The sequence below is a fragment of the Mixophyes fleayi genome, chromosome 9, assembly GCF_038048845.1.
Source record: "Mixophyes fleayi isolate aMixFle1 chromosome 9, aMixFle1.hap1, whole genome shotgun sequence".
NCBI classification, from domain to species: Eukaryota; Metazoa; Chordata; class Amphibia; order Anura; family Limnodynastidae; genus Mixophyes; species Mixophyes fleayi.
The window spans coordinates 83,780,643-83,793,803 of NC_134410.1; the positions used below are offsets into that span (position 1 = coordinate 83,780,643).

Here is a 13,161-nt window from a genome sequence, read left to right on the forward strand (position 1 = left end):
GCAACACGAAATCTTCAAAAACTGTCCCGTAAAGCAGAACGTCACTGGCGTAAATCTCGAAGCTCTAATGACTTCTTCACATATACTTCTGTCTACCACTCCTATCGAAATGCTCTGGACACTGCAAAACAAACATACTTTCAATCTCTTATCTATGCTCAGGCTTCTAACCCCAAACGCCTTTTCAATACATTTAATCATCTTCTCAATCCCCCCACCCGAACCCTCCATCTACTATCAGTGCTCAGGATCTTGCTTCCTACTTCAAGGACAAGATTGACAAGATCAGACTAGAAATGGTATCCTCTTCCTCAACAGGCCATCAGCTCAATTCCTTCCCACTACCCTCTGACACCCTCTCTTCATTTGACCCCACAAATGAAGAGGAAATTTCTACGCTCTTCTTATCTTCCTACTCTACCTCCTGTCCTCTTGATCCTATTCCCTCGCAAATTGGTAGATCCCTGTCTTCTGTGCTCATTTCACCTCTAACTCAAATCTGTAATCTCTCACTCTCTACTGGCATCTTTCTATCACTATACAAGCATGCAGTGATTACTCCTATTCTAAAAAAACAAAACTCCGACCCAAACTCTCTCTCAAATTACCGTCCCATCTCTCAGCTCCCTTGCCCCTCCAAGCTTCTAGAGAGACTTGCCTACACTCGCCTCACACGCTTTCTTTCCGCAAACAACCTGTTGGATCCTCTTCAGTCTGGCTTTCGTTCTCAACACTCCACAGAGACTGCGTTGACCAAGGTTGTTAATGATCTGATCACTGCTAAGACTGAACGCCACTACTCTCTCCTAATTCTCCTGGATCTCTCGGCTGCATTTGACACCGTTGACCACTCTCTTCTCATACAAACGCTGCAATCCCTAGGTCTTCAAGACACAGTTCTATCCTGGTTCTCATCTTACCTCTCTAATCGCTCTTTCACTGTTAATTTCTCTGGAGCCACCTCTGCTCCGCTTCCCCTATTAGTTGGAGTACCACAAGGCTCGGTGCTAGGTCCTCTGCTGTTCTCTATCTATACCGCTTCTCTTGGAAATCTAATAAGTTCCTTTGGCTTTCAGTATCATCTCTATGCGGATGATACCCAAATCTATCTATCCTCTCCTGATATCTCGACATCTGTGTTGTCCCGTGTAACTGACTGTCTTTCTGCCATATCATCTTGGATGTCCTCTCGTCAACTCAAACTTAATCTTTCTAAAACAGAGTTAATAATATTCCCACCCGCCAACAAGAGCATACCTGACATTTCTATCTCTGTTGATAACATGACCATAAATCCCACCCCACAAGCTTGCTGCCTAGGTGTAATCCTTGATTCACACCTATCCTTTGTTCCCCACATTGACTCTATATCTAAATCATGTTACATACATTTAAAGAACATTTCCAGAATCCGCACATATCTCACACAAGACACTGCTAAAACCTTAATTCATGCACTAATCATCTCCCGCATTGACTATTGCAATTCCCTCCTTACTGGTCTTCCCAAAAACAGACTCAAACCCCTAAAATCTATTTTGCATGCTTCAGCAGGACTGATTTTCCTTGCAAATAGCTATTCCTCTGTTGAATCACTCTGTATGTCTCTACACTGGCTGCCTGTCTTCTACCGAATCCAATATAAAATACTTTTACTAACCTACAAGGCCATCAACAAAGCTGCACCAACATACATCTCCTCTCTTGTCTCAAAATATCTCCCAACTCGGCAACTCCGTTCTGCAAAAGATCTGCGTCTCTCATCCACCCTCATTACATCCTCCCATTCCCGGTTACAGGACTTTTTTCGGGCTGCACCCACTCTATGGAACTCTCTCCCTCGCACAATAAGACTCTCCTCTGTTCTACAAACTTTCAAGCGTTCTCTGAAAACCTACCTATTCAGACAAGCTTATAATATTCCTCAACCACCATCTTAACCTCACTACCTTTAGCCTGTTACACAATTTCACAGAAGACAACTACCCCCGGACCAACATTGTTGTGTGACAGGATCATTTAGCTTATGAGTCACCTTACCTTTGCAGTCTGGCTGGGCCAAGATGCAAAATGTATACTTAACCTCATGTGTCAATCTCCCATAGATTGTAAGCTTGCGAGCAGGGCCTTCTCACCTCTTTGTCTGTTTTACCCAGTTTGTTTATTAGTTTATTACGTTTGTCCCCAATTGTAAAGCACTACGGAATATGTTGGCGCTATATAAATAAATGATGATGATGATGATGATGGCAGCCTCCAGTACTGCAGACAGAAGTCACGCTTGCCCCAGGATAGAATGCTGCATATGACCAAAAGGGAGATATACAGTGATATGGTACCGCCGAGTGGTATAAGCAAGACTAAGACCCCAATTCGTGAAATTGCGTAAGTCAATCTTTGTAAACACAGAGGCACCCCTGAGTTGATCAAAAAGAACTGATATGAGCAGAAGTGGTTAAGTGTTTTTTATGGTGATTTTAGTTAAGCCACAGAAATCTATGCAAAGTCGAAGAGTTCCATCCTTCTTGGAAACAAAGAAGAATCCAGGTGCTACTGGGGACTTAGAGGGCTCAATGAATCTCACCCTTGTTCCAAGCGATTTCGGGATTGTGGAGCTGTAGCCAGGAATGTCCCAAGATTACTGGAACAGAGGGACAGCTGATAAGATTGAAAAACAAAGTCTCAGTATGCAGAGACCCCACAGAGAGCTGCAAAAGTGGTGTCTGAAAGCATATCTTTGCACCAGCCAATGGACCACCGTCCAGGCCACAGACTGGGATGGACGGGTCAATCTTCACGGAAGGAATTCCTAAGGACCGGGCGAATTCAATATCCAGGAAGTTTCCAGCAGCACCACTGTCCAAGAAGGCCGAGACAGAGGTAGACTATGAATGCAAAGAGATCACAGCAGGAACTAGAAGTGCATTTTTGGAAGATATTATTTGCAGGCCAAGATGAACCTCCTCCTCATTCTCTAGGCCTGTTCTTTTCCGGGCTTGTTAGGACAGGCATGAAGTAGGTGTCCCTTGTTGCCACAATACATGCAGAGACCCAAGGAGCGTCGCCTGGAACGTTCCTCCAAGGGAAGACGGCAGGCGCCCAACTGCATAAGCTCAGGAATGTCCAATGATGCAGAGTAAGAAATTGGCAGAGAGTCAGAAGAGGCAGATGTATCCCTTTCTGCTTTTCTTTCCTTGATACTACGATCAATCTTGATTACCATCTGCATCATGTTCTCCAGGGTAGTTGGTAAAGGGCATTGCACCAAAGAGTCCTTGATTTGTTCAAATAGACCTAAGCTAAATTGACTCTGGAGCACCGGATCATTCCACTCACTATCAGTGGACCATTTCCTAAACTCTGCACAATATTCTTCAGCGGTGCATCTGCCTTGCTTCGTATTTTGATAATACGATCAGGTTGATGCATGACTATTTACTGTTTCCCTATTCCAACATGCCAATATTTATTTTTTCTGTACCCCTCCTCCCTCCCCAATTTAAATTTTTGGAATACATTTTCAGTAAAAGTATATTTCAAAGAACTCTGCAATATAGTATACCATATAAAGCAATGATGTGTTGTAGGTCACAATAGGCCTGGATCCCCAGCTCTTTCCTTGTCAACTTTATGCCCTATAGGTCCCAGCTCTTATTCTCTACTTTATGCACCAATGAGCTTCACCCAGGGACCCAGCGCTTATTGAATGATGGGAAGCTGGTTGTTATGAGCTGCAGCGCTACGCCGCATCCTGGGGTGAGGTAGCAGCCGAGCACGTGCATTAGTTTCAATGCACTGTTATATTTAAAGAGGTTGTAGGGACATTCTCCAACTCCAGGGGGAGCTTTCGCATGATTCTATTTGTCATTCATACATGTTCCTGGTTGTAATATGACCTATGCTAGTTCCCAGCTAGTAATTAATCAGCAGCCTCCTGAGGCTGATTATCAGCCCTGTCCTCCTCCTTTCTGATTTGCCCATTATAGTATTTAAGGCAGTGAGTACCGGGCCTCACTGCCGGTTATATGTCCTGCTTGCTGCATACTAGCCTGCTGTGTCCCTTGCTCTCTGCTATTTGGATTCTGATTATTGTTGCCGACCTTTGACTGAATATCTGACTACGATTGCTTGCCTGTGCCCCTTGATCTTTTGCCTGGACTCTCATGCTGCTGTTCTGCCTGTGACCTCTGACCTCGGCTTGTTTATTGAATTCTCTGTTTGCTGCCTGCCCTCGACCCTTGCCTGGACTTCACTCTGCCTTCCTGGGTTCCCCCCAGCCGGTACGCATCTCACGACACTCTCTTAGTCTGAAGCCAAGTCTGTCCCCACCACTAGGGGCAACAGTGAATACCAGATTCTCAGAGCAGACTCCAGGTTTTGCTGTACTGGTTTGAGGGGTTCCTAACACTGGTCAAGCTCAACAAGTCTTAACACAGACATGACTGAACTTGATCAAATTCTTTATACGGAGCTGCCAACTTCTGCATCGCATGATCTCCTCTGTACAACGCAGGAAGGTAACGCAGCACATCTGACATCAGAGGAGGAGGGATGTTCAGTCTGCACCACATAGCCTTCCTCCTCTTTATGTGGGAAAGCGCTATGTGTTTGGTAAATATCTGTTACATGAGTTAAAAATTTGCTGTTTTTTATTCCATTTACATATGTGAACAGAATTCACTATCATGAGACACATTAAACACAGCAAAGCTCAACAGGTAGATGGATGAAAAACTCTGCTTGTTCCAGCTGTCCAGATAAGCTGCTGGAAAATATGGTAACCAGAGGACACATTAAATTGTCAGGTTTGACTGCTATAATTTGTAACTCTTGTTTATCTTACATTAAAATGGCCGTTGATATATTAAAAAACAATAATAAAAAATTTAAATAAATGAAGCATGCTTCTTATTGGGCCTCATTTAGAGGCAGGAGGAAATCCAACTAAATTATACAAATTTGCACCTGGACAACCCATGTAATAATACAGTGGTTACAATTGCAATTTTTTGTGGCAGAGAAAATTCTGCCTGCCTTTGCATGTAGCAGAGAAACTCTGGACAACATTATTTTTGCATTGAGGTTTAGAATTTATCTAGCATGCGTTCTATTCCCATTTTTAATCCATCTACACATTTTAAATTTGCACCACTGCAGTGTAACATGGTTTTGCCAAGGCGCAAAATTGCACTTTTATATATGGATTTTCTCCTAACCATAAATAAGACTCACCGTTCACATCAAAAACATCAAACAAATTTGAGGTCATTATATGCATTTGCAGCATTCAATATTTGCTTATGTACATATTTGTATATAAAGTATAACATAACAGTAAACAGATTTGATGGATGCTCTATATTTTTTAATGCCTTTTTTCTTTTCTGTCTAAATTATTCTGGCCTTTTATTTAGCTGCAGCTGGTCTATCCATAGTGATGGGTGCTATGCAGTGCCAGGGGCTGACCGTTCCTTTTATAATGGAGCCAAGACTCATGTAAGAAACAAATATTAACACTTTCACCCTCTCAACATAATGGTACATTAGCAATACGGTACAGAAATTACTAAATTAAATGGTCCATAGTAACTAAAAATACTGCACAAATATATTATTTAGCTTGAAAAAAATATGGCAATTGAATCAGCTGAGTTGTTCTACCAAATTTAGCTATATATTTTTTGCTTGTCCTATTTTTTTTTTATTTATTAAAAATGTTATTGTAATAAAAGACTAACTATTGCTACAGTACTCTCTTGGTACATGCCTTGTGTTTGTATGGCATTGTATGCAGTGCTTATGAAAATTGTTTATTGCTATTTGGAATGTACCCCACATTCCAGAGTTGCTTAGGCAGTTTTATGAATATTTAATCTCTAGCCGTCTCCTTTCAATTATAATAGGTCTTTATATTATGAACAAGTCAGTGAAATGGGGAGAGTTTCCATTTATGGGCAAACACCCGCCCTCATTATATTTTAACCAATGTATTGGCACATTGGGTGCTAGCTGCCACTCTGTGGAACATCTTATGGCCCAGTACTAGACCAATGTAGAAAGGAATGTGTTAAGGGGCTTGGCAGGGAAATACAAAGTATTCAAATGAAACTGTGTGGACACATACTTTGGGGTCAGTCAGTAACAAGTAACAGTCAGGAAAGGTGACAGACAACTAAGAAGTTCCCTACAAAGTTTTTGATATCATGGGTAAGTCTATCTATCTATCTATCTTTGTAGTTGCTCTGGTCAATTCATCATGTTGGAATCAAAATGATAAGGAACTGTTAAATGTGACAATGCATATGACATTTGTACATAGGGATTACTTATTGAATTAAAAATACTATTATAATATTACTATAATATTTTAATTTGTATATACAGTGTAATTTACTGCCTGTAGCAGACATGAACAGTTGCTTGCTCAAAGGTATACATATTTACATTTAGTGCTCTCTGTCATGCTGTGTGTTTCTATTTTAAAAAATTATGCAAAATAACAGGTGGTTTAATATTGTGCTAGGCATTATTATACTTTATATAGTAGAATACAATATAAACACACAATTAAAAGAAGTGATGCAGTATTAGATAGTACCGTTAATTTTCTGAAATAATAACACTCGAAGTAGCTTCTGATTTCCTAAGTTCCCACTCTGTCACTTTGATTCGCAGATAAAGGACTACTGACAGTAGCTAGAATCTCATATGGTGCTCTTGCTTTTAGCTTTGCGGCTCCTACTATTTGGAATTCGCTGCCTTGCACAGTATGAGAGGCCTCAGAATTACCTGTTACTCAAGCATTTCATTAATAACTGCTACATTCATAACGTAGCTCTCTTTTCTGTATTCAGTTAATATTTTATATGTTTATTTTGTATGAAGTGTTTATCGTTTGCAAATGTTCATTCTGCAGTCTATTCTGAGAGAAGCGTTATATACAATTATTTATTATTATCACTATTATTAATATTATTATTTCAGTTTAAGAACTCTAATTTAACCACATTTATACTCAACATTTTAAGCACTAGAACTTTGTTTGGACTTGATGTGTCAATAGACTAGGCTGATTTTCTCGATTTAGTGCTGCGTTGTTTTTACCAGGAATAACTTTTTTCTTTTTTCTCCACCCAAGTGACCTTTGTATTGTGTTTATAGGCATTATATATGGCAAAACAGGTAATTAAAAGGGACTCTTCCCTTAGCAACTTTTATACAATATGAAGCAAACCACAAAATATTTCAAAAATTTTTTGCACTTGTGGTAATTATAGGAATATTAAATATGTATACGTTATTACAAATTTGTCATAATATAGGAAGAATATATATTTTTCTGTGTTTTGTTTTATTAGTATTTTATTTCTTATAGGGAAATTATTCCTCATAGGGGAACGAATGCACTACATGCAATGCAATACTAGAGACAATGTAGTAGCACTGCTCTCGCTTTTATGATGTCTCCTCCTGTACATTAGCACTCGCTTTCAGTCCCAGAAAGACAACTCTTTCTTTGTGCTCAGGAAAAATGCCTGATCGCTTTCTGTATGTGAGCTGGCTTCCTGCTGACACACTAATGGTTATACTTATGGCCAATGACAGTGATTAGATGCATTCTCTGAGAGTGTTGCAAGGATGTCAAATTTAAAAATCTAGCAACACTCTGGAAGAAGAGTGGCACAGACAAAAATTATATGTCTGTTGTGCTGAATGGGTTAAGGAGTATTTTAGATCATGTAACATGATATAATTAGCACAACTCACAGTATCTGACCCATAGCTACTAATTAAATATTACTATTGATTGGGATGCTAGACCAATGAAAGAATGTCTGAGTGACCACTGTGGGTTACAGAACATAAATGATGCTTCTTGCACCGTTATTATATAATATTACTTTTGCTTTTGCATTGCCCATAGTAACAGTGACTGCCTGTAACTCCTTTTGAAGGCTCACACTGACAACAGTTGGGTGATAGCCACCCATGCAATCTCAGATCTTCTATTTAAGACAATATGACAATGTTATAATTATAGTTGATTTAAGGGTGTTTTTGTAGGTTGACCCTGCTCGATATTAAGCAAGCTACACATTATAAAGTTGTTCACATTTTAAAATCTCTGTAAAAATGTCCCTGCAAAATTGCTTGGAGAAGAAACTTTGATTTACTGTGTCAGTCTTTCTTTGAAGGAAAGATGAGAAGAAAACCTAAAATCATGATTTTACACATTAAACTTCTACATATGAAACTGATTTTAAGATATTCATAATAAAGAACATTAGATGATGATAATTATTATTAGTAGTAGTAGCAGCAGCGGTAGTAGTATCCTTATTATTATCATTACATTTTTATAATCCCTGTTCTTTTTTGCGAAGATGTATGAGCCATTATATAACTAAGTGAGTATCCCTTTTAGATAAATGCCATGTTAATCTAACCTGAGCATAACATGACAAAACAACATTTGATCTTGAGTTAGCTCTATGCTCATCTTGTAAGAATTCTTTGATATAATTTGTTGTCCATCCCGGGCTTTTATATCTGTGATTAAATTGCACTTGCCAGCATGTTCTTCTCCATACTATGATAGCCTATCTTTAGCTTAAAAATGTATAACCCCATAAGCTTTAGAAACTTACCTATACCTCTGCAGACATGAAAAAACCATGGTGCAAGTAGCACTGATCACATCCTAGAACCCATAGTAACCAAAGAGATACAAACAATGATCAAGTTCATTACAGAATGACTGTTAATTGGCTGCTATGATTTATGCAAAATTCCCAATAGGTACAGTGCATAAGAACCTCAAATAAATATAAACCTAATCTGGTGTTCAAAGTCTCATCAAATAATATAAAAAGTATTCTTTATAAATTAAACTCACCCAAAAAGGTGTGCTCTTGCCAATAAAAAAATTATGAAAACAAGTGAGGTAAAGATTATACCCACCTGAACTTTGTCTTGAATTAGGGCTTTTCAATTAATTCAATAGAAAAAGTACAGAAATGAATCTTTTATTCTATGAATAAAATAAAAACCACAAATGGTGCAGTACAACTTAAACATCAATCAGTAAGAACAAGAGCATGCACTCATATTATGGTGGATAAAACGTGTTTTTCAAGTCATCAGAGACTCAGCAAATGCAGAGTACAGAATGGTGTATCTGATGGGCCTCTCAATCTGCATTTGCAGGGACTTGATTTAAAAATTAGCTTTAATCTCTTAAATATGAGTGCTTCCTCTTGCTTTCACCATTTGATTTTGAAGTTGTGCTGCAGTTTGTGATTTTCATTATATTAATAGAATAAAGGATTCTTTTTGGTGCCTCTTATAGTGATTTAATTGGAATGCCCTAATAAAAACTACATTCAAATGAGTGTAACAGACTGTTATAATTTTTTTATTGACAATACAAATTATATATTGTTTTGTATTTGAGCACATTCACCAGTTTGAATATCCACATGGAGGGAGAACATTTGTTGCACTGAAGTTACTTAATACCAAATACACATTTGTTTAAACCGAGTACACTATAGTGTTTTTTTTTTTCAATTTTTTCATACCTTGGATTTGAGGGAACAACTGAATATATCCAAACAAATATCACAAGAACACACCTTTTTGGGTGAGTTTAAGTTATAAAGAACACTTTTTACATTATTTGATGGGACTTCTTTATATAAATATATATGGGTATATATTTATTTGAGGTTCCTATGAGCTTTATTTATTAGAAAGTTTGCTGATTCTTGGAGCACAGTTTATAAATCCAGGCTGTGCAAATTACATCTCAGAAACGATCGCGACACCTGACTGTGGTGCAAGCCTTTCTTCTACTGCAGATGCTATAATTTATGGACCTATGTATTGCTTGCATGTGTGTGAAAGGCCAACTTAAATGACTGAAATGTGGCTATTTCTGTAAAGTTACACAGCTAAAGTTTAAATACTACATAGCAAGGGATCCCAGCTATCTTCATGTTATGACACACCTTACTCCATAACGTCTTTGCTGGAAGCATGCCATAGGAAGGCGCTTCAGAGGAAACTTTGGCTATTGGTTTATTTAACCATTCTTTTCGTGAAGGACTTTCTTTTTGGATTATTACCTATTGTGTACATACTTACGGAAGCAAGAGCTCTTCAGAGACCTTTTTTATCACCACAGTTTATTATTCTGGTATGCTTTTTTGGATAGATTTACTATTTTGGATTGATTTTTTGACTATCTGAAATACTGCTTTATTACATTATTTTGTTCCACATTTCTGTGACTTGCATTCATGTTTGTTATAACACACTAACAGGCACATTGGGAATTACTGCTGCATAATCACAATTGGAAGGGCTGGAACCCCCACCCCCCACTTTTCCCATACCTTGGCAGCCACCATACACATGTCCAATAAAAGCACAGACACTCATACCTGTGCTTTACAACTGTGACATTGTATAAAAATAAATGAAATAATTGCATGAATTTGAAAATTAGAAAATTAAAAAACCTTATCTATTTCTCTTAATTTCAAGGTCACATGCAAACTAGTTATGTGACATACAAATGTATTTGAGAATAACTGGTATAGAGACAAATCATTTAAGTGGTTGTTGGCTATTTGTTACAAAGAGTTGTTGTCTGTTCCAGGCCTCTCTGTTACAAGTTTTTGTTTTACTTTTTTTTTTTTTAAATTCACTTGATATACAATGAAGCATGTTTATCAACATAATTAATTGCACAATAATCTTTGTGTTCCTGTAACTGAGTGGGTGAAATGGGAGGTAACCAGTGTCAAGACATACCAGGCCCTCATCACCATGGTCATTTGTTTGTAATACAGAGGCTAATTGTGTGTTTATTTGACTGCATGTGGGTGTGTTGTGTATTGTATACAGGTTATGAATATATTTTTTGTATACTAATATGTATATTCCAGTGAGTACTTAAGTATATGAAGTGAAATCTACATGAAAACAAGTGGATTACAGTTTAGTGTCAAATTGTTCAAATACATCAGCTTCGCACCATTAGAGAAGACAATAGCAAAATAATATATATTGGGTCTTTTCTAACAATCATTGTTAGTTTTTTTTCTCTATAGGATTAAATAGTGTATTTTTTAGTTATTGATTTGATTGCTTGCTTTTTAGATCTGGATCTGCATTCAGGTGAAGTTAACGCTCAGGTGCTATGAAATAGACTTTTAATCAAGGCTATATAGAATTAACTTTTACTGCTACTTGAACATTTTATTTCTTATTGCTTATCTAGTGGAATGTAATCCTCTCAGATTTGCCATAAATGTGACTACTGACACTGATCAGCCACAACATAATAACCACCTTCCTAATATTGTGCCCCCCCCCTTGTGCCACGAAAACAGCGCTGACCCATAAAGGCACAGACTCTAAGTCCTCTGAAGGTGTTCCATGGTATCTGGCACCAAAATTAGCAGCAGATGCTATAAGTCATACACTGACCTATATGCTTTAAACACCATTAAAATGCAGTTAAAATCAGATGCACTCACCTCCCAGGTATAGGGTTTTACATCTAGCAAGGGCTGGCTTGTGAGCCACACCCAAATGTGCCTTAAATAGGCTTGATGGACAGCTGCTATGACAAAAAGGCAATATTTTGAAACAAAACCAGAGAAAACAAGCCTGTGCTCGGTATATTCCACATTATATATGGTACCGACTGCATGGCAATATAAATGCCCATATATGTATACAAAACAAAAAGGCACATTTGGGTGTGGGTTACAAGCCAGTCCTTGCTAGATGTAAACCCCTATACCTGGGAGGTGAGTGCATCTGATTTTAACTGCATTTTAATGGTGTTTAAAGCATATAGGTCAGTGTAGGACCTGCATATAATGAGGTTCCCTTGACGTTGGGATGCAGGCTTAAATCTTTTGATCAAAATATGAACTAATACCTCATGTTTTTATTGTGCTAGACACACACAGATATGCAGTGGAAAGGATAAGCGCTGACAACTGTCTTTTTGTTTTAGATGCTATAAGTGCTGTAGGTTGCTAGGTGGGGCCTCAGTCTCCGACTTGTTTTTCCAGCACATCCCACAGATGCTTGATCTGATTGAGATCTGGGGACTTTGTTGGCCAAGTCATTATCTAGAACTCTTTGTCATGTTTCTCACAGCATTCCTCAACAATTTTTGCAGTGTGGCAGGATGCATTTTTTCACTGAAAATGGTTGTTACCATCAGGGAATACCATTGCCATGAAGGGGTGTCAGCAACAATGTTTAATGATGTGATACATGTCAAAGAAATTTATACATGAATGCCAGCAGAACATCAGAATATTGCCGAGAGCTTCACTCTGCCTCTGTCGAATTGCCTTCTTCCCACAGTGCATTCTGGTGCCATCTTTTCCCCAGGTAAAATGGCGCACACATGATGTAAGAGAAAATGTGATTCATCACACAAGGCCGCCTTGTTCCATAGCTCCATGTCAAATTCTGGCACTCACATGCCCATTGTAGGCTCTTTTATCATTGGACAGGGTCAGCATTGGCACTCCCTATATGCAGAAAGCGGCGATGCACTGTGTGTTCTAATACCTTTCTATCATAGCCAACATTAACTTTTTTAGCTCTTCTGTAAGACAGGACCAGGTGGGCTAGCCTTTGCTCTCCTCCGCCACTGCATAATTGTAATGCCCCACAAGACCCCCCATTTTGGAGACGCTCTGACCCAGTCAAGGCATCATAATTCGGCCCTTGTCACTCAGATCTTTACGCTTGCCCTTTTTCCCTACTTCCAACACATCAACTTCAAGAACTGGTTGTTCACTTGCTGCCTATTATATCCCACCCCTTGACAGGTGTCATTGTAACAAGATAATCAATGTTATTCATTTCACTTTTCAGTGGAGTTAATATTGTGCCTGATCGGTATATGTAGCGCTGCCAGTCCCCATTCTAAAAAAGCTTACTGAAAGGAATGGCTTACCCTCACTAAACCTAAAGTACATGTTACATAGTTAGCAAGGTTAAATAAAAGGCCATAGAATTCAAACTTTCAAGAGCTTTAATTGAGTTGTTTGTGTTTTTCTATAAGTAACACAATAAAATGCATAGTGTTAATGTCTCTTGTTTCATGCAATTTAATGACCTTTA

The 13,161-nt window shown here is 38.4% G+C and overlaps 1 protein-coding gene across 2 annotated transcripts in view; it reads left to right on the forward strand.

Annotated features, from left to right (window-relative positions):
- The first annotated feature begins 6,046 nt into the window (after positions 1 to 6,046).
- The window catches only part of PLP1 (proteolipid protein 1), a 39,870-nt gene continuing 32,755 nt past the window's right edge, over positions 6,047 to 13,161 (forward strand). The window contains exon 1 of one of the 2 annotated variants that reach the window (XM_075184605.1): positions 6,047 to 6,207. In XM_075184605.1, coding sequence (XP_075040706.1) covers positions 6,204 to 6,207 — 4 coding nt within the window. In that variant the 5' untranslated portion in view covers positions 6,047 to 6,203. The remainder of the gene's footprint in view (positions 6,208 to 13,161) is intronic. The other variant, XM_075184607.1, reaches the window with a different exon arrangement.